Consider the following 23,162-nt stretch of genomic DNA (forward strand, 5'->3'; position numbering starts at 1 on the left):
ATTTCTAGGGCTGCTCTGTGTGTGGTTCAATTGGCTGTCTCGGTCTGCTCTCGCGTCCTGTCTCTCATCCTGGCGGTATCCTAGTGATCCGCTTTCTTTCATTCCTTCTCTCTGTTGCCACTCAGTAAATGCCATCACTCTGCGTGATCCCATTCTGAAGTGCACTAAATAAGACACAAGTGATTCATTGACTGATTGAATCCACAAGCTTAACATTTCTCAAGGCTGGTGCTGGACACCCTGGGATGAGGAGTTTATTTTTCCTTGTTTGTCCTTAGATAACCAAGGCTGACCTTTTAGTCAGCTCCTCTGGAAATGTAAAATTGAAGACCCACACAGTGACCAGGGTGACACGGTCCCTTGTGACAGCCCAGTATTGAATCATCCAGACCTGACCTTCCTCCTCCAACCCCCATTCCCCCGGCCCCACAAGTAGATTCGTATGTCAATCTGGCATCAATCAAAAGGACACACAGTTGCAAAAGCACCGAATTTCCTTTCTTACCCAGAAAGATGGCAGAGGATTTGATTCAGTGATGTTAATGCCTTCACAGCTGACGGATCACTTGTACCTTTGCATTATTGAATTGAGCTCCTTGGAGTATCTCTCTGGGAGAGCTGGAGTTTTCCCCTCTATGATCTTCATGACAACAGACAGGAAATTGTGTCCATTGAAGGCATGCTCCAAGCAGCACATCTCGTATAAGATGCAGCCCAGTGACCTGCAACATTGCATACTTTTATTTATTTGAAAGAAACTCTTACACAATACCAATTACACAACCCCTTTGTACTGTCTGATTTCCCATTTGTACTATTGTGAAAGCTACATTGTCAGTGTTTTCAACCTGGGATTTTAAACCCACGGGTCTAATCAAACTTGTAAATCCATGCAATGTTTGCATACAGGAAATGCACGCTGAGCAGAATTGTGCTCCTCCCACTTTCTAAAGCAAATTAGCAGTTCAGTTTTTGCTTGGAAGAGGGGCAGAAGGATTAACAACTTGTTCACTTGTGTTGATAGCATCAAGGCTTCTTGGAATTTGGTCACACCAGTGGAAATGTAACTTGCAAGTATTTACCCAACAGGAACTTCCAATGTCCTTAGTACAACCAAAAACATCCAATGAAAACTCCACTATGGGGGGATCCCTCTGTTTGGCTGGGTAATTCCACAACAAAATGAAGCTTTGTATTGTGCATTAAACCACAGAAATCATATACCACAGAAACGATTTTAAGACTGGTGATGATCAAGAAAAACTGTCTCACTAACATAATATAGAGAACCTTTTTAATAAAAGCACAATAGATCTACCATTGAGTGAAAAAGCGTGACCCACAGCTCATGATATGGCATCTATTTTCCTCTTTATCATTGCAGGTGAAACTGTTTTAGATATCTAACCTTAATAAACACTGAAAACAGAAATAAACAGAAACGCAATCTTGGCAGAGAAAAATTCAGTGACTGAAGGTTGATGTGATTTAGGATTCAATGGAAACAATATGTGTCAATCATCTCACTCATTTTTTTACCTCACTGTCTTTCTCATACACAAATGCATGTGCATTCATGGGTACACACACACACACACACACACACACACACACACACACACATACAGCCTACAAAACTCATCTTGTTACCACGTTTTTTCCTCTCTTCTCTTGCGCTGTCTTGGCTCTCTCTCTCTCTTGCTCCCATCCTCTCTCCCTCCCTTCCTAGATCTCCGCTTCTCTCTCTCCGAAATGAGAAAAGACAGCATCTCATTTGGAAGAAATGAGCTGAAATGAAGCCTCAATCAGTCTGTCTACCCAGCTCCTGTCTCTGATAAAATGAGCCTTGCACGAGTCCAGCTTCTTTTTCTCCCATCTGGCACCGTGTAGGGTGTGGTGCGTATTGTGTACACAGAGCACCCAACTGACACACAATGCTCTCACTTCATATTTCCAGAACACTGTACTGATACTGTGACCATTACATGTTAGTCTTTTCAAGCTGCCTGTGAGACATATTGGAAAAAATATTGGTAAAATATAAGCTGTCGAAAAAAAAATTACTAAACAATATATTATGTCATGTTAATGACTACACAATTACAAATTTAAAATGGCAGCAGTTGACACACTACATTTGTAATATTGACAAATGACATAATTTGACAGAGGTCTACAGGAGAGCAATGTGATTTCCCTTAATTACCAGGTTGACATTCACTTACTCCTCATTCTATTACCTCATTGGTGCAGTAAGGACCAAACAGACCACATCATGTGAACCTCCTCTCTCCTGTGAACGTGGACCACTGCGTCTCTGAGTGGATCTTAGGTGCAGGAGAAAGTGTGTGAGGGTGTTTACTGTGAGCAATGCTCAACATTACAGTATATATCACCGGGATTGTGCCACTCCTGGAAGCATCTGCATCAAATCACTGAAAAGACACTGTAGTCCACAGTGAATTGTATCCATGTATATTATAAATGAACAGTAGCATAGACACAAAACCTGTCCATTATAGAAGGGAAAGTGTGACTGCATCAAACAATGCTACAATCAACATACTGTTGCACACAAGTGTTATGAGGGGGCTGACAAAAAGTGAGTCATACAAAAAAGAGTATTCTTTCTTGTTGTGGTGCTCCCACATTACTGATTTCCCTACACTAGAGAAAATATATTTGGGAGGGCGGGGGAGTGGGAGCGGATTAACATAAAGGAGATATTTTTACAGTTCTTCATGAAAGGGAATGGTACTAACAACTTAAAGGGCCTCCAAGGTTGTTTATATTGATTCAATAATGTTAACAAGCCAAACATCCTATTTGCATTCTGTGAACATCAAAGTATATGGCAGTAGATCAATAATGTTGATTAAAAACAGGATCCGGACAGTGAAACTATGTGGCACGATGCCACCGTGCCAGGTTGAGATTGGACAGGAGCAATGACACAAAAGAAGGGTCAATTGTCAAATGGCTGTTTTATTACCCCGCTGGGGTGAGAAAACAAACAAAAGAAGCAAAAAAAAGAAATCATTCCATTACAGGCATACTCTGGCTGTTTGAACCCAAAAGCTAAAAAATGCATCCAAATGAGCTTTCTTCATTCTCCACTAAATAACTCAGCCATTTTCCCACATAAAAACTTTGTTTCGAAGTGTACACAAGGCTTGTCACTTTCAGCATGTCAAATATCTCATTGGAAAGCATGAAATTGGCTCAATAATAGTGTTTACAGGGCTCAATAATAGCAGTGCTAAATCTGCCTATATTTTTGTATCACCAGTAGTTCCCTTGTTTACTGCAAAAAGAATTCCAATTCATCTCCGCTCAACATCTTGGTCATTTCAGAATGTAGAAACTTTTTTCTGCTATGTGCGAGAAACACAGTCTCATATGGTGTTCAAACAGATGTCAGGTAACAACAAGGACTGCATACAAGGTCCTACAAGGGCATACAAGGCCTAATTGCAGCCTATTTGTAGCTGCAGTGTAATTGTGTCTCTCAGCTCAGCTGACCACGTAAACATCAATACCAAATCCCATCACTTTTTAAGGTTTTTCTTTTTATAGGCATTTTCACTGAAACACAAACTAATTTATTATTACATCTATTTGATTGCAATCACTTAAAGTGCACACAGTTGAATTGTTGTTATGTACTTTGTACTTATGTAAAATTATTTATTATTTGCAATGTGCTAAAAATAAATTAAAGACAGCACTTATATCTAACTTTCAAATTTCTGAGGATAGCATTACCTTGCACTCAGCTGATACTTTTTTTATTACAAAGGATGGTATGTCCCTCTGGCATGGTTTATATGTATACAATCTAGACAATCTACACTATCAGTCTCTGTAGTGATAATTGAGCTGACCTATTTGACCCAAAGGGATAGGGCAATGCTCCCGTACTGGTTAGAAGGACACACTGACCAGAGTTGAGAGGATTTTGGCCTGGCAATCCATTCTGTGTTCATATTAGTCTATCCCACATAGGTAGTGGCATTATACAAGTCCCGAAGAGGGCAATGTGCCACACCCAAGCTGACTGCCAATGCCAATTCAGCTGTGTGTGCCTGTCTCCAAAGCCACAGCTGTCCAAGGTTCTGAAACCCTCCCAGGCTGCTGGGAAACAGCAGAGCCATCCTACTGCTGTGAAAAAGGCAGGAGAAACTCCTGACCACTGCTCTTGCCATGACTGTTTACTTTATAGGTTTCCATATTTGTTTGTCCACCCCGGGAAAAGACAAAGTAAGAAACCACAACATACTTTCTGTTCAAGCATGAATTTACCTTCCCCAAAAAATGTAATTTTCCAACATAAACAACCCAGTACAAAAATACTGGCTCTCATTCCATTTCTGTACATATTGCTACGTACAACAAACAATATGTCCGATTAGCAGGAATACTGTTTTATGGATTTCATTCATACTTCCAACAGCAACTTTCATGGTTAACACTATGCCTCATTGGGTAACAAAAACTGAGTCTCTGGTCAAAAAAAAAATAAAAAGAAAAAACATGCAGGCCCTTCACAGCCTCCACAGGTAGTTCCTGGGAATTGTATTAAGACAGCTTTAATGTATCTGTCTACATTTCTGCATTAAAAACAGCTTTAATGTAGAAACCTTTATGTTAGTTCCACTTAATCGGCTCATTTCTGAGTTATCCTCATGTGTATCCTTTTGCTTCGTTGACTACAGGAAGGTACTGATGCATTTATTCATTATGCATATCTTATATTTCCCCTTGCCTACACTTTGCCTGATTGTACATTCCAGTCAACAAGTAACATTTCTCTGGCTTGGTGTTCATGTTTGTTTTTTCAACATTTTTCTTTGAAGTTAGAGAAATGTTCACAGAGGATGCCAAACTTACATTCTCAAAGACAGGTTTTTTCTGTTACACAGCAGTTTTTAGATGACACAAAATTCTCAGCGCATAAGTATCGGCAGCACAGGCACTGAATACAAACATTATTAAAATAAGAGGCCAACAAGCATGCATGTCTGAGGTATAAAGAGCAAAGTGATTACAGATGCCAGAAAGCTACATTTTCTGACATTTTCACAGGGTGCCAGAGGTGAGGCCGGGAAGCAGCAGGTCATACACATAAACACTCAGCCCTGATTGGATTCCTCTCTCTGAGACTCCTCTGCCCCCAGCCTCAGACAGGCACCCTTCTGTTCACTGCCATGATCATCAAAATTGTAATACTTCACAATGTTACCCTCTCAGCTTATGTCTTGTTTCCTCAATAATCCATGGAGTTTGATTGGTTCCTTCTTTTAACTGAGCTCCGATTGGGATCAATTATCTGGGGGCTCTGGCAACGGCCGCGTTATGGTGGTGAGCACAATCACTGAGCAGCAGATAAAAACTCTCTAAATTTAATGAGCTAGCTAGTCTCTTCTGAAAAAGAAACTGTCTGAGTAAATATTCAGCTGTATTAATGGGTAATATGTAAAACTGTAACCTATGTAAGTCACTCTGGATAAGAGTGTCTGCTAAATTACTGTTACGTATTATAATGTAATATATATGTCCTTCTCACACCTAATACTGTATCATTTTGTAGATTAAATAATACTTTATTGTCAGTTTGCGCAGAAATTTGTTTTGTGCCCCTAAGAAAAAGCTCACATGGTATGAAAAGTGGACAATACACAATACAATACATTAAGTATTATTAGTTAAAAGTAGACAGTACAGTACAGTGTTTAATTTGTTACAAGGTGCTTGAATAAATTTATGAAGGTAGATATTTTCACTTGGGATTCAAACCTGTAACAATCTAGAATGAAGCCAAACCACTTCTCCTCACAGCCATGTGCATGAGTAAGCAAAGTCACTCACCAGATGTCAGATTTGGAGTCGTAGCCCTGATGGCTGAGTGCCTCAGGGCTCATGTAGTATGGAGTCCCAGTGAAAGTGGTGGCCAAGTCACGTGACCCCATGAGAAGACGAGACACTCCAAAGTCACCTAGGAAAAATCAAACTGGCAGGGCCACTCAAAAACCTACACCAGAATTTATCACCAGAAGGCTAACTGAAACACATGATATAAACACCAAACTATTTTGAGGATGGATCTGTGGAAATTTCACTGCAAAGACCAATACACAACATGATGCATTTCTTAACTAATATGATAGTTATTAGTGTTGCTCTCAGGCACGCTGCAGTTCATGAGATGCCTGCCTAAATGATGTCAGTGGAATAGCATCTATGCTTCAATGAGCACTGACCACATCTCACCACAGCACTACTGCTGGAGTGCAGGGGCTGTCACGGTGAGATGAACCTACTACCATATACAACTGGAAATCCCAAAATACGGTTAGAGAAATGGGGAAAAGCATTGATGACTTATCCAAAAGACAAAACAAATGAAAACAAATGTCTTTTTTCAGTGATAAAGGTAGCACCCCAGTGCTCAGTCTTATTGATGCTTTGTCATTTGCTGAATTTGGTTTTAAAAAGATTTTTAAGTGTATCCTTCTCGCATCTTGATATCAATTCTGCCTCTCCACAGATGAGTCCTCATCGCAGTTTTGAAAGGAGAGCTTATGAATTTAACATAAAGGATCCCAGCCTTTCAGTGCCTTAAAAGCCCACTTTGAGATTTCACACAAACATCAAAAACACCCATTCCCAAGAGCCTTTTGGGAGCAAATTACCTATTTTAACAATGTTCTTCTTAAGAAAAATGTTTTTAGCCTTTAGATCCCTGTGGAGTATTCGCCTGAAAGAAACAAAGAAGAATTTAGAGTGAAAAAGGACAGAAACATGAGAGGGAGGAAATGGAACACAGCCCTGCTGTTTTAATCAGACCTGCTCTTTAAACTAGCAGCTGACCTTTGCTTGGGCTTCACAGTTTGGAAAAACAGGAACTTTCAAATGAATAAGAAAAGCGTACAAAATGCATTTGATCTTCAGGAGCTCACTAGTATTTGCTTTGTCTAAAAGCATTGAAGACAAGAGACAACCAACATTGGTAAATGCAGGGTAATCTTTGTTTATTTATAGTTAAAACAGCACAAAGCACAAAAATGAGTGCGCAATCAGAGCTCAGAATAGGCAGATACTCAGAGAAAAATTCATCGCTATGCTTTGCACCCTTTAATAATGAATTGACAGAAACTGTGGTTAGGGAGTGGATTCATTATTAAATGAAGCCCAGCTCTTCTAGAGCAGTAGGTGTTTCTATGAAAAGCCAGGACAGATTTACATTTAACACATCTCATACTGTTCAATAAAATGGACTGTGCAATGTCTCTGCTACTCCAAATGAAACACTAAAATATTACTTATGATAATTTATACTCATTTAAGTTTTATTAATTACTTTAAATAAGTATCTCAACTACAGTTACAATCACCACGGTAATTACACTGTGAACCTCAAGTATTTCGGCTAATCAAGGGCCGGAGCGCATCTGTAACCAGGGTAACAGCCTCCACATACCTCTGGTGCATGTAGTGGACGCCCAGCAGCAGCTGAATGAACCACTCTATTACTTGCCGCTCTGGGAGAGTTCTCTTGGCCTGTCTGAGCTCTTCGATCTTACAGTCCAGATCCCTGTCCTGCAGCATGCATGCACGCACACACAAACACACATTTAATATGCACACCAACTGTCTTATTGGACACACTGGTTTGCCTGTTGATTGTGCAAACAATTATACAATTACAAATACCTTTCAGAAGAATTATGGAAATAAGGTCATTTTTCTTCCTCTCTTACTTCTAGCTCACCAGGAATCACTTTTGCACACTTGTTTAAGCTGACGTTTGATCACAATAACTGATTCTTCAGCTGTTTTAAAACTCACATGGTTCCCCAAGTAGCTTCCTATTTCCCAAATTACTTCAACTGAACATTTTAAATTGCCTTTCATATTGATCATGATTCTTTTTTGCTGATGTGATACTAATAAGCATTTGGAGTTACCCTGCATGAAGGTATCTAAGTGAGTAGTCAGTAAAACCATGCCTCCAAAAAGTACTGAATATGAAAGAATTTACAAATCTTTTCTGTAAAGCAATGGCCCCCTCCACCTCCTCCAAATATCTGCAGAGTAAATGAGTGATGTACAAAAATGTTTTCACTGTGGCTGGCGCACGGAAGAATCACTCCCCCTTCTCTCCACTAACAGAGCTCTGCCTTGCTGTCCTCTTACCCTGAGGTGATAAGAGACAGGACTGTTAGGGAGGTGGACACTGTGGGCCAGCCATTAGCCCCTGTCAGCAGGGACCCCTGATGGACTTGCGTGCTTTTCAAACGGTATGGCTCTGTTTGACCTGGGCTGTACAAAACATAGACACTCACACTCACACATACACACACACAGACACACACACACAGACACACACACACACACAATTCCTAAAGGGCAGGAAAAGATGCCTTTTATTGCCAGAGCCTCTACAACCTATCTTCTGGTCCTCTCAGCGTTGTGTTATGTTGTGTTATGCCCGTACGTGAACCCTGGTCTGAATAGCTACAGACCATTATACTGAATGTTCTTTATCAAACGCCCTAGGAGCTGCTGTCTCAGTGTGCAACAGAAATGAGGTTGTTATTTGGGGATTAAAATCTGTTCACCTCATTGTTGCACTAGCTCTCCTGCCAGGTTCTTTAAACACAACACACAACCCTTTCCCCTTTGCCTTATCTGTTGATTTTTCCTCCTTTTTCTCTTTATCACTCTCAGTAGGTGACTGAGAGGATCTGGGGACATCGCTTTATGTCCACAACCTGCATGTTTATAGAGCAGTGATGATTATTTTCAGGAGAAGCATGTCCAACACGCAGTGCCTATGTTACCATGTTCTCACAATGTAGAAAGCATAGGAGGGCTACTTTTTACTTTATCCTGGGAATCAAAACACAGATATTTTATCCTCTGCTGCTGCTGTTACTGTACCAACCCAATATGAGTCTGCACATCTTGGTTCTCCAAATGTTTTCTTAATGCCTTGAAGTACTGTGCAATCCATCATCTTGATGGGATAATCTGAAATATAGACTACATAGCCAAAAAGTTTTTTTCAAATGATTAAATTGGATTTGACCGAGCTGCCGTTTATTTAGGGTATTTGAAACACCAAATTAAAAGTGGTTCTGTAACACTTTTCTCAATGTATTGAAAAATCTTCGAAACACAAATTATATTAAGCACTTTCCATCTCAATCCAGAAACAAAATGCATTGTCCACAAATCTTCATTTAAATCCAGTGAATCTAATTTGTTGGAAGCATAACATAGTGTACGGTGGAATTTCTTTTGGTCATTTTACGTCAGTGTGGCCCATGCAGCATTGCTATGTGCCTAAATGAGGAGAAAATGTAATTTTCAGTGTCTCTGTTAGGGCAGGATGGGATTTCTCCTCATTACTTGATAGTGGAGTTCATTAAAGTCAAACATAAGCATTACAAAGTTCAACTCCATTACAACATAATAAGATGTGGGGGTGAGGATGGGGTGGGGGCTTGGTCCAAACTATGCTGATCCTCTGATTTTGTGTGGACAATGCCTCTTCCCTGTTAAATATCCCTAAATAAGATGACTAATGACTTGGGAAGACAGCTCTGAACAATTGGGAGGACATAACAATGGGTTTATTGGGCATACTTGACAGTAATTATTCTTTCAAAATGATGTACTGTACATGGCAGACAGGATTATCAAATACTGTAACTGTGCTCCAAACAACCGTAACACTGCCAGTAATAGCACTCTCTTGATATATATTTCATCATGCTCAGAATTCACAATAATCCCTTCAAAAGTGCATTTTTTTATATAATCTCTAAAGATAGAGGAGCAGTTGTCACCATCCCAGTATGATGAAAAATAGTCACTGAGAATACAAAGTGACTCCTAGAACCAGAGGTTAAGTCGGCAGTGAATGTGACTGAGACTAGCCTTTTTATCATTGTCAGGTAAATCATTATAGAGCGGCCAACTTAGGTGAGGAGTACGTAAAGGTCATCAACTTCAGCATAGCTAAGTCCATGCCTAATGTGTGTCTGCACAGAAATGACACGTTAAACTCTAATGAATGTCCTTCCACTAATGACAGCAATCCATACTGGTTCCAATGTGCTTTGTCTTTAACAGGGCAGAGTGGTTTCCAGAGATGTCTGGGTGATGAAACTTGACGGGAGTTTTCTAAAGCAAAGCCTTCTGGGATTTAAGTGGTTTGACATTAGCTCAGTTGCAAGCAGTGTCACTCCACTAAGCAATGAAACAGGCAGGGAAAGGATGTAAAGCAAATCGCTGTTGACATGACATCTCAGCGATACAGGTTGTTAAAGAAGCTGGTATCACCAGGAACAGTACTTACAATATGTAGTGATTTTACAAGGTGTTCCTTGCTTTTCTGTCAGCTGGGAAATGGCATGTTAACCTATTGTAATCTTTAAGGAATAGACTACAGGACTGCAGTGAAAGAGCAAAGACAATTTTAAATCGATATAATGAATATTATTCAAGCAAAAAAAAAACCAAGATATAGACCCTTTTCATAAGAGTTGATGGCCATTAGCCCAAACACCCCTAATGCTGACAGCAAGGCAGAGGTTATACAAGTACATGTGCACTTGCATTATGCTTACACAGATCTTACATGTGCAATTGTGCAGGTACAAGACTACTGTGCCCTTGACTTTCCTATATTGGACAGAGCAGACAATGTTTAAATAAAGAAGTAAAGAGAACTAAAGTACCTGCAGAGTGAAAACAGAAATAACAATGGATGGCTGTAAATCGGTGCATGAGAAAATGGAACCATCTGCAATGAGTCAACTCGATGTCCTTCTGGTTTCATGAATGTTATCTTGCCTCTGATTTGCAAGACACTTTGACACTTGAGTCTGATGAGATATTGCACTGAGGTCAGGGCTCACTGTGATCATTAGAGGTCCCAAGACACTCATCTCAAAGAGTCGGTGTGCTATCCACCTACAACAAATTCCAAGTCAGGTTCAAGAAATCTGGCCGTTTATTTATTCCCCCTGTCTAATTGGCCAGTCCACACCTAGATCTCTGATGGGCCTTATGAGAAAATGTATCACCTGCACAGCGGAGGTGGCTGAGGTGAGGCACCCCCTCGATGTACATGGCTGAAGATTTCCTCAGAGGAAAGGCGCTACATCAACAGGAGTGATAGTGATTATCAGAGCCGAAAGGCCCACGGCACACGCATCAGTCCAGAGCCGTGGGGAGATGATCAAGGAGTCCTGGGTCATTAGCATGAGTGTGGCTCAGAGGCAGGACTCCAACCCGATACAATTACAATGGCAAACACTTTGACGAGATGAAAAGGAAGGAAAGGGGGAATGGGGGCTCATTTCATTTCTTTTTTTTATCAGATTTTTTTTAAAACCCAGATTGGAGGCCGCCTCTGCTTGATGAGCGGGAGCAGCGCAGATCAATCATTCATTCCAGGTTTTACCAGCTGCAGAAAACCTCCAGAAATCAAAGGCGTTTGAAAAGATAAAGGTGAATCCACTCGTGCTGCATGCCAACTCACATCAAAAAAGGATCTGTATATGTAAAGTCTTTTCATATGAAGTTATTCAAGGTCTGGGTGAATAAATTTAAGCAAATATCAACATTTAAAGCAAGGTTTTTCCTTTTCCTTACAGTATTCTCTTTCTTGTGTGGGTGTCACTTTCAGTGAGCGCAACTTACAACGAGATGTATGGAGGTGTGCATTCTATACAATGCATCTAAGCATGATATATATAGAGCGAGCATGCATAAAGTACAGATGCTATAAGTGCTCTACACATCAGACCAGTGCTTCCCAGGGTCAATGGGTCACCAAGAGGAATACAGACAACTGTACTGTGCACAATATTAAACCTAATGTAAGCATATATGTTTAATATTAAGGAAGCATTTCTTCTGGGATATGAAGACAATTTCCTGAAATTTAAGAAATGTGGGTCAGCGAGCAGAATCCATTATTACAGAAGTGGATGGCAGAATTCCACCTTGTTTCCACAATGAGGAGTAGGTTTTAAGATAAAGATGGGGGTGGGGGTATGTCTTACCTCACAATATTCGGTTATTATGCAGAAAGTGTCCCTCTCCAGGAAGCTGGCATAGAATTTTAAGATGGCGGGGTGGTGGAGCTGGGACAGGAGCTGAGCTTCCAGGTTGGCCTGCACTGTTTCATTGGGGTTGAGGTCACCCACAGGGATCTCCTTCAGCACCTTCCTAAAAGAGCAAGAGGCAAAGCATGGGGAAAGCATCTGGGGGGACAAGCTATCCCTGGAATCAAGTCAGTCAGCCTTGTTAGGGCTGGGGCTGTGTGTACAACTGAATGCATTATGCATTCGAATTACAAATGCCAATTAGTTTTTTTTTTTTTTTTTTTTTTACAAAAATTGGAGATCTCAATAAACAATCCCTCCCTCCCTTCAACAGACATTGTATCTAAAAACACAAGCTACAAACAGGTCAGATTTGTTTCAACCTGTTATTTACTGTGCTTGTGTTACAGTATACTTTGGCGTAGCTGTGTATATTTATACATCCATTTTGGAAACTGCTGATGCCTGTTCATGCCTGCAAGAAAACTGCAATCAAGTTTGATTAATTGAACAAAAAAAAAGATTTTGCACACACATCTTGACAAGTACAGTACAGTGAAAGTCCCACAACAGCATGTGCTTGACAGACACAAAAGCACTTAGGCTGATGTGATCTCTGGTACATATGCTTCCAGCATATTTTTACCTTCTGTTTACACACTGTGTCAACACCAACATGCTATAGCCAAAAGGTTTCATGGTCTTTTGGCGCTCAGATCAAGCAATAGTATTCCTTCCTCTCCGATACCCTGTCAGTTGTCCTGCAGCTCACGATAAGGCTCTACTTTCCTGCTGGTCTGGGGAAACGCTCACAAACATGAAATGAAAATCCATAATCACCTAGGATTCCAAATTGAAATACTGATTGCGGTTGTTCTGTTGGACATTGGGGGGAATGAAAAAAGTGAGTCCGATTTCTGGCCAGTGGTAATGCAAGCAAGATGTGAAGAGAATTCTTACCGCATCCAATCACACAGAAAAAGCTTCATCTGAATATGTAATGTCAGTAGTTTGGTGCCATTCAGAGTAAAGCACACAGGTCTCCAGCAGCTGCAGAGGCAGCAGAAGACAGTAGAGAGATGAAAGTATCTGTTACCTGACAGAGTTCAATGTTTCATGCCTTCTAAAAGACTATACCACACACAGAAGACCAGCTAGCAGAAGAGTGTTTATATCTGGGTATAGCCAATCTCCAGCATTTTAAGGCTATATTTCTCAAGACATCATAGCAGTATGTACTAGTGGATGCCACTGATTTTCTTCAGTAGATTCACAATTCCTTCCATTCATAGCCTGAGGGCTATGCCTCATAGCATACATCATCAGTGCAGCCACCATGCTATAGAATCTCAGTTCGGGGATTGCTAAACCCATGATGTTAAAATAGCAACAGCCACTATAGCAAAATTATGGCTGTTTAGCCCTTGTGGAGGCTGGGTATATCAAAAAATGGCACTCCGATGCAAAGTTCCCTATGAGTAAGATGACAGTTATTTAACCTTAAATAGGTTTATATACGCATTGATTCATTGTTAATGTAAGACAGGACATAAAGGAAAAGGACACTGTACAGGGGTGTGCTTAAGACTGTGAAGTACCTTACGTTAGGCTTATTTCATTGAAGTAAGCAATTTTTATGCTATAGTACACTATTAAAATATAATGAAATACATGTTTTTATGTATTTTTGAATTTCATTCATCAGTCTAAGCCAACTGAAGCTTCACATGCTAAAAGTATAGAAGGCATTCATATTAAGTTACTGAATCTGATAAATTATTTCTGGAAATTGTTTCTGACTACATTTAGGAGCAACAGTCCAATAATGCGCAGATATACTGTGAAAAAATAAACCTCCCAATTCTCAGTTATTTGCTGGGATTTGTAGTGAATCCACAGCCTGCCAAATCCTTCAAAAGTTCCAAGAATGACAGTTTCTTAGGCATTATTTGACTGGATGGACACGATTCAAGATGGTATTATAACAGTTAAATGTGTTACTATAATTGTTTTATGAAAGCTGTATTTAGTGATTATAAAAGAATTATATATGAGACTACGCTTGATCAAAAGCATTAGCTGAGAAACTCAAAGAATCTGCAGTATTTGCAATACTTGACTGCAAAAATTCTCAGATACAGTTACTGACCAGTTATTGAAGTGGAACGCTACAGAAAAATACCTTTCCTTCACATTAGTTCATTGTAAAATATGATGGCTTTGATCTTTTTTTTATCCAGCAATCTTGCATGCAGATGATTTATATTTGCAAATGTTGTTGGTACTGTAGCAGAGGGAAATCAAAGAAGTAGTTCACAGCAAAAAGAAAGAAAACAGACATTCTCTGGTGCCAACTGAAAATCAAAGCATATTCTTCCATGGTCTACAGTGTAGCATGCTCAACAGCTGCCCTTCTACCATCAGAGATTTTACTGGAGCAATTAGCAGACAGTTTTGCCCAAGGGTATAAACAACACCCATATTTGGGCTTGAGAAAGATCTGGTAGAATACCCAGTTCTTGAACCACTATGCAAAGCTGTTTCTAAACTACTGCTAGACCCTTCCCAGTTCCCTGATCAAATAACAGCCTCAAAAAACCAAAAAGTCCTCATAAAACTAATTACAATAATAAAACACAATTATAAGTATTGGAAATGCTTTCCCATCCACCATAATGCAATAGGAACTTTGATGAGATGGGCCTATGGCAGTGGGTGACAACTTAATTAGCCAATAGTTCCTTCTGACCTGAACCCTGTATATCCTTTTGTATGTATATCTTAACCCTGTTTCAATCCCTCTATTTCATTCTTCCTGGCATTCTTTTCCTTTCTCTAACCCCCCTCTATTTCTCTGCCTCTCCCTCTGACTCTCCCCCTCCCCCTCTCTTTCACACTCTGTCCCCATCGCTGTCTTTCTCTCACACATAAAACAGCTGTGGACAAAACTCCAATGCTGGAGTGGTAAATCATGTGCAGGTATGTTGTAGGTTCCACTCCCAAAAAACAAAGACATATATGTTGTCCGGAGTGTGAGTACACCTCAACATACCATAAAAAATGAAATGATAATCTTAATAAATAATAAAGGAATAATAAAGTTTTTCACTGTGTGTGTTGGTGTGGGGGTGGGGTGGTTGGAGGGGTTGCAAGAGAAAGTGGGTGTGCATATGTGTGTCACAGAGCACCAAGAATTCCCATTTCAGTGTATGGCATCATTACCTTCGGACAATATTAAATGTACACAAAATGAAAGGTCAAACAAGACTCAGAGAAGACCCCCATCCTATCAACTAGGGTTACCCCTTCAATCTTTGGCTGTCTCTTTTCAATTTCCTATTGCTTGGCACCTAACACCAATGTCATGTCAAGATCAGGTGTGCTGATGGGCTATGTGTTCCTCATTTACCAGCACAAACATGGCAAAGGAATGTCATTTACTGGTGGTTTAGGGGACAGATTGGGTTTCCTGACCTTTATAAGCAGAACACAGAGACTGAGATAGAGGCTATCCTACTGCCATGCTCAGGCATTAGACCCCTAATTGTATCGACCCAGAGCTGTATTTAACCACAAGTTGAGGGGGAGGGGCAAATTAACATCAACATTAGAATATAAATTACCCAGAATTCACTGAGAGCTGAATTCAATGCAAAAGGGAGTGGAAAGCCCGGCTCATTTTAGGGAGCTCTAGATTGTAAAATCACTGAAAACAAAGGGCATGTGGCATTAGTCATTCCCGCACTGGCATTGCTTCTTTCCTCAAAATGAGACACTTTTGGGATGAGGGTAAAAGCAGAGTGGTGATCATGGTGCTGGACCTGCGCCTGGGGCCAACTCTGTGCTGAAAGGGAGGGACAATGAGACTTCTAACATGGCTTTCTTTCTTCAGTGAACACCCGCCTATTTCCGAGAGCTGCAGTGGGCAGTCGCTTTGATGAATGTGCCCGCAGCCAAGTAAATGAACGATAACAATGACTAATGACTGAGGTCATCCGGACTCACCGCTGAGATGTCTCTCAAGGCTGACTCCAAAAGTTCAAGATTATGGAGTAGACTATGATTACCCAAGATGCTTTGCACATCTGGGGATTCATGCACTCAAACAAACTACTATTAAGCAGCAGCCTTGGGATTTCCACAACAGGGATCCATTTATTGCAATTAATACACAGCTATGCAGGGTACGACAGTCTACAACAGTTTCACATTCCATTATATGTATTTTATCACATTACTAAGCCGGTACATACATTTATATATTTTTAATGGGAAAATCATTTACAACCACAGGGCTTTAATTTCCAGTGACACATTGAATTTCTTTACCCTTTAAGAAAAGAAGAATCAAATTAACCAATACATTAGATGAGACTTTAAAAGTATATGTCTTTAGCTCATTCTTCTAACCTTCAGAGAGCTAATCAAAGGCCACTAAAGGAAATTACTTGAACACCGTTGGCAGTTCCAGGGTTCTTGTCAAAGTTATAATTGGTCCTCAGGCCATTGTGGCTCTGGGCATTCATTATGGCTCTTCGCTTCATTCTCCTGCGGCATGAATATTCACGCTGACTGATTCAGCCTTAGCTGCGGTAGGGGAGGGGGGGACACCACATCATTCTGTTTGATTTTCATTTTCCCCAGCTTTGAAGTAACGCTTCCTGCTTATGATAATGCATGATAAGTAAACAGCGAGACCAAACTAATGCTATTGTTTTGCTCCACAGGAACAATGATTAGTTCAATACCCTTGTTAGGCTAATCCTTAATAATCTCCCCATGGCTGTGCAGACTAATGTTTTTTCACAGAGTGTAACGTGGTTGCATCATACTCCTCAACACCGGGTGGGCATGTACCCCCCTAATTTTTTTTATTAATAATGGGTACAGTGCCCCTCAAAATATATCAGCTACACCATGCCCCAAGTCCTCCTGCTCAGTGGCCACTTATTCTTGTAACCAGGCAGTCAACCCCCAGCCATACCAAAGACTTAAAAAAAAAACATACTCATTGCCACTCTGCTTAAAATCCCCACATTAGGAAAGGTGGATTGGAAGGTTATGGCCCTGTGATGAACTGGTCTTCTGTCCAGCCGGTGTATTGTGATGTACATCAGGACCCTCAAGCCACAGAAATAAATTTCAAGCCAATGAGTTGTATGGCTCAGACCTTGAGTCCTATAACTATCCTGGGATAATGAAACATCAGCAGGGTTTCAAACAAGAGAAAGAAAGCAACAATAGACAGGATGTGACAGGAGGGCAGGGGGCATTACTGAGGCTACCAGTGTAGGTAAGCAGAGGTCTGACTGGTCTTTTTGGATTTCCTGCTGCAAATGTCTTACTCTGTGACTCAATGCCTTACAAGAACTGATTTCACCCTGTCTGTCAATCTGATAAATGAGAACGAGGAGGAGGAGGAGGAGGAGGAGGAGGAGGAGGAGGAGGAAGAAGACTGCAGCAACAGCAGTGCACCTGATAACAGCAGAGCTGACAACCCAGTAGCAGCAAGCCCTCGCCCCCTTGGACACATATCCCAGCAGGACTCGCTCTAATCATGCTTTTTACACCCCCTGCACCCCGCGGGAGCCAGGAAATGCCACATCATGAAACTTGACAGGTGCTCTGACACTCCAACAAAGCGCTTTACTGTGATTATTCCAAAAGGCCTCAGATATGAGAGTATTTCTACGGTCTTTGCAACCATAACGCACCATTCGTCTGTCCCTGCCAATTATAGCTGGGTTGCAACATGCTTCTCCTCGCCCATCCCGGTGACGAGCTGGATCTTCTTATAAAGCCCTGTCACAGCAAAATGACCCACACCACATTGATTCCCCTGGCAACTGTAATTGCCGCTCTGCGCAGGCACCAGATATGCTTCACTAAGATGGCAAGCTTGGCAATGACACCTTGACTAGACAGCAATTCTCAGAGACTGGCTGTAAATGATGTCAATACAATGGCTGTCAAACTCTGACATATTTTGCAGCAACACTGTTTTCACTTTGGCTATCTCAGAACTAAAGCCACAGAGTCTCTGGTTTTACACTGATCCCTCTTTTATATAGAGTGCATGACTGTGGTGAAGTGAAAAGTCTGAAAACTGAAGAGTGGAATTCAGTCCTTTGCAAAGCAGCTTAGCCTAAGACTCAGGAACAGAGGACAATTAAGGCAAATCACTTTTTCACTACTGACATTTTTATGCATTTAAAGTTGTCTGAGTAAAGGGTGATTTCTGCTTCTTATGTTGGTAAAATGAATTAAAAATGTTAAGCAGCACCGCATACCACTGGGTGCATTTGATTCCTTCACCTCTATTCACTATTATCATAAACATTTTTAATAATTTTAGACATTTAAGTTAAACTTAAAAGCGCGGTCTTAAAAAAAGGGAGGAACAGATACAAGACTTAGTAAAACCTTAGTAGGTACAATGTGACCTCTCGGTCTGGTTCCCTCATCGTGAAGTTGGGGGGAACACGGAATCCTGTCAGGCTCACCCATGTGAGTGCCTGAATCCTTCACCGCCTGTGCTAGGGACAGGAGAGGAAGGGGAGTGTGGAGCTTGAGTACGTCTGTGCACCAGGTGTTCCATTACCACTTTATTTCAAAGGGACTGTCGAATACCAGATGGGCTCCATTAATAAACTTGTGCCTAACTTCACCTTGGGCTCCTCGGACCCATGCTGGAAGCAGAACTACAATCAAAGAGGTTCTGCCAGCTCTATTCCAGGACATCTCTATTCCATCCTTGATGTATCTTCTGTCTTATAAAACAAGACAAAAAAAATCATTGTGTCTCCTTGTTTCCTTTCCCAAATCTTTTCAGCTTCATAGTTCACGCTCAACTGACAAAGATACTGTTAAAGATAAAGACCCAGCATAGATGCTTTTGAAAAAGCTAGTCTGATGTTCAACAAAGGTGTTCTAAAAGAACAACTTTCCCCTCTTGTATTTTTACACAAAGCTGAAGGAACCTGGCTTTGTGAGTCAAAAGTCCTCTAACTGACTCAGAGACTAGTTTTGACACTGTCCATATATAATCATCAATGCGGGTGAAATCCGTGAATAATTTAGCTTGCAAGCGCCCCGTTTCTTAGAACTGGGGAAGAACAGTGCAGTCCAAGAATAACTGCGAGGAAAGCAGGCACCCCATTGGCACCACATGCTGAGGAAGCACAACCCTGTGTGCCTGCTGTTTCCTACATAAGCAAGGGTGCATCATTACCCATAAATACTAATCCTAGATGAAATCTCCACTGTCCTCCATTTGTGCTCCCTCATCTCCCCAGTCTTCCACAAAACCCCCACTTTTCCACTTTCCAACACTGCCATTTTGTCTTGTTCCTCTCCCGGCTAGTTCTTCTACCACAGCCAGCCTCGCCTGCGCCATTAGAGTTCGCCATTAGTCATTCCATTTCTGTTTTACCAACGCAATGACTTAGTAGAGATCCATGAGATCTAATTAGGTTTCTTTCCCCCATAAAACTCCAATTAGGCCTCAAACTGATGACACCAAACGAGGCACGCGTATCTACAACGTCCCCGCGATGACTGACCCAGGTCAGAAAGATTCAGCATCACCATCTCTACAGATGGTTTGAGTCTCGCTGGATGCAGCAGAGGCAGCAATTAAATAAGGACGAGGGGAGCCCCAGATATGTCAGAAGGTAGGATAAAAAGAGCGCTGGGGAACTGCAGGGGTGCGCAACGAGCTGGCACATCTCAGGGGCCTCGGGGATGTGCAATGGGCCTGATTGAGGAGAGGTAAAAATAACCGCTGCTGGCAGGTGTCTCAGGGGGCTGCGCTGACAGGTAAGTGGTAAAAGGGTTGGGGGAAGTAGGGGGAGGGGGAGAGGGTGAGATGGATAGCCTTTGGACTGGGGGAAACCCAGGGAAGGAGCTACAATCCAGAATGACCCAGATTGGAGGACTTGCTGCACCACACTTGGGAAAGACAGTAATGCCACATGTGATATTATTCTTCATTAAGTGACAGCCACTTCCAATATTACTTATTAAAACTGGGACGCACTGTTAATGCATTGCACTACATACATGTATAAATACATGCACATACATACTGTACGTACACTATACTATATGCATAAATGCATGCATGCATACATACATACATACATACAAACATACTTACTCTACAAACTATACCTACACTGCACTATACACATACAAGCATGCATACTATACAAGTCTGTATACATGCTGTACACACATAAAGAAATGTACTTGTTACTTGTTAAATGTTATAAGTTAACATTTTAACAGTTAAAAGGAAATTTAAGACATTTGTGACAAAGAATTTTACATTCCATTTGTAATGAAGTACTTTTTGTTTTAAACAAGTTAATGAAGGCAAATTTTAATACATAATATGTAAATCTCACAAAGCAGGAAGTGTGAGGAACAGATGTGTCACAATAACATTGTCACCCCCAGCAAACCCCACTTCCTTCGGTGTAAATAATGATTCACTTCAAAAAGATCAATACTCAATCACACTTTCAGGCTATGCTCTCCTTTATGAAATCTGATGAGGACTAAAACTCTGCATTGGTCTTAGTTTTTGTTAATGAGCAAGGATTTGCATATTGTATCAACCAATGACAGTTGGACATTGAAATAATCAAATGCTTTGTCTCACCCCATAAACTTCTGATTACATTTCTAGTTTTAGGAGAACCGATCAAAACTGACAAGGAATACATTCTGTTTTGACACAGTAACTTCATAAGTTTTTCAATAACCTTTTAGAAAACTTTTTTATATATTCTAAATGGAAAGCAACATTTCACCATTCAGTATTTACCAATAATGGCCCATAAATCACAGTCCCCATGAAACATTATTGTATTATTTAAATTTTGACAGACTGCATCACCATGAATCAAATGTCTCTGACAGCTGTTCAATGAAATTGGATCTGTTTGACTGGCCAACTTCTCTGTTACTGAACTCCAACTTATCAGTCTTGCTATGCTGCAAACAACTGGCTCTTTCGCAAGCATGGCTGGATTTTCATTTTTTAACTTGGTTTCTGTAATTTAATCCTTTCGTTTTAAAATGTAAAATGTCATAGCCACAACATGCAGCCTGATTATAGCTTTCTGTAATGACCCTGACAGAAGGAAAATGAGACAGTGGGATGTTACAGAATCAATAGCTGCAGGAGAGAAGTCAGCACAATCCCCACTGACACCAAAGCCCTGGAGTAAATATTAACTAGCTGTGTACTGCAAGTGCCTTAAGGTGGGAAAATACCTGCCACTCAAGCTCACCACTGCAGGTACAACAGTAGGTGGGCACTGAGGGAGGTTGGCCTTGGGATTTTCAAATCGTGCCTCCTGGAAGGCTTCCTCCAGACCAGCCAAAGGGACCAACAGACAGGATATGGGAATATCATAGACTCTCACACACAAACACTCTTCAACTGTATGATGCAAGCTCCCCATCTTATTTCACAGACTATGTACCAACAGCACTCCTCAGCCCAGTGAATAGTAAGTTATGACAAGGCTTCCTACCTTTAACTACCATGGGAACATGTTTGTATGTTTCTGAGGACCACAGTGGAGTGACCTCCCATTACTATCTGATAAGTACAGTCCGATGAGCTCCCATCTTGCATGAGGTGCTCCACAAATGGCCCCAGTGAGCACTGGATTGATTTGCTGAGCTTGAGCAGATTTACTGGGCTCGTCCAGCGCAGGGACAGCAGTACTGATCACAGAGAGCTCTTAATTCTCTCATAACAAAGTGGCTTACACTTGCAATTCCACCTCCAACTCGAAAATATTCACTGCATCACTCCGTAGCTGTGCTGATGTGCTGGGCGTGGGAGGACTGAGTCAGAACAACTAAGTGATTGCTTCCAAAAGGTTGACCTTAAGTAAGCAGATTTAGTTTAATCAGCAGTAGTGTTGTGGAGGCTGGTTATGACACAGTGCATTGGGTGCAAACCAAAACAATTATGTTCCACTGATTTTATCAAACAGTGGTAGCTTTTGAGAATTTCTCAGCCATAGCTTGATAAATATTTGCTGAGAAATATTTGCTTTCAAATGATTCAAAATCCAAGAGAATAATAAGTTAGTGATTACTCTTTATACATACGCTTTGACACAACTTAATATGCTTTGACATATTAAGCTAACTTATGGCAGGTTTTTTGATTGTAGGGATGGAGGAGGTGGAGAAATCAAAATGAAAAAAGACACAATTATTACCTTATCCAGGATGCTGAGCACTCCTCTCAAAAATAAAGTCCCATTTCCATTTAATTTCCGCCTATCTACATTGCCTGTCACTTTTATTTATTAAACAAGCCATGGAACGTATTGCTGCTCATTCCAATTCGGTCGTTTAAGCTTCACAGTGAAATGCCTATCCCTAGAGATGCAATAAACATTCAAAAAGGGTATTTTTTGCAGCCAGGTTTTTGTTAATAATGAAGAACGGGCCGAGCATTCAATCTTGAACCGGAATAAAGAGCTGCCGTTAGGGGAAATGATCTGCCACCCTGGGGAGTTACATTTTGCCCGCATTTTATTTTATGTCATTGTATCTGCCTTTCAGGAGAACCACAATTCCACAGAATCTGTTTAGGGTGATGTCTATAGCATGACTAGTAGGTCATGGATACAGCTGTCGTATGAAGGCAGTGCTTTAATCCCCCTGAGCAAGACACTTCAAGTGAACAGTGAACATGTTCAGTAGGACAGATGTACAGTAGAAAGGGGTCACTGTGCATTGGAATGTGGGTAAAGATGTACATAGATAAGGACATCTCTACACAAATAGATGATAAGTGAGCAATCAAACACACCAGGCAATTCAATGTGCAATCTCACCGGGGTAAACAGTTTTTCATCCAAGCAGGTGCGTTTTATGAGATGAGTGGCATCTCCACAGACCTGACCGTCTATTTCTAGTTCCAGCTGTCCAGGTAAGTCAGCTGAGCAAAAGGTCACGCATCCAAAAAAGGATCACCATCTGGAACTCAGAAGACATGTATTCTTT

General features: G+C 40.9%; 1 protein-coding gene across 1 annotated transcript in view; it reads right to left on the reverse strand.

Moving 5' to 3' along the window:
• The window catches only part of nek11 (NIMA-related kinase 11), a 57,869-nt gene that overhangs the window by 28,565 nt on the left and 6,142 nt on the right, over positions 1-23,162 (reverse strand). Inside the window, exons 2-6 of the mRNA XM_036539535.1 lie at positions 12,081-12,246; positions 7,481-7,599; positions 6,693-6,757; positions 5,869-5,995; positions 573-722 (exon numbers count right to left, since the gene is read on the reverse strand). Of these exons, the coding sequence (XP_036395428.1) occupies positions 573-722; positions 5,869-5,995; positions 6,693-6,757; positions 7,481-7,599; positions 12,081-12,246 (627 nt within the window). The remainder of the gene's footprint in view (positions 1-572; positions 723-5,868; positions 5,996-6,692; positions 6,758-7,480; positions 7,600-12,080; positions 12,247-23,162) is intronic.

The sequence above is a fragment of the Megalops cyprinoides genome, chromosome 10 (assembly GCF_013368585.1).
Source record: "Megalops cyprinoides isolate fMegCyp1 chromosome 10, fMegCyp1.pri, whole genome shotgun sequence".
NCBI classification, from domain to species: Eukaryota; Metazoa; Chordata; class Actinopteri; order Elopiformes; family Megalopidae; genus Megalops; species Megalops cyprinoides.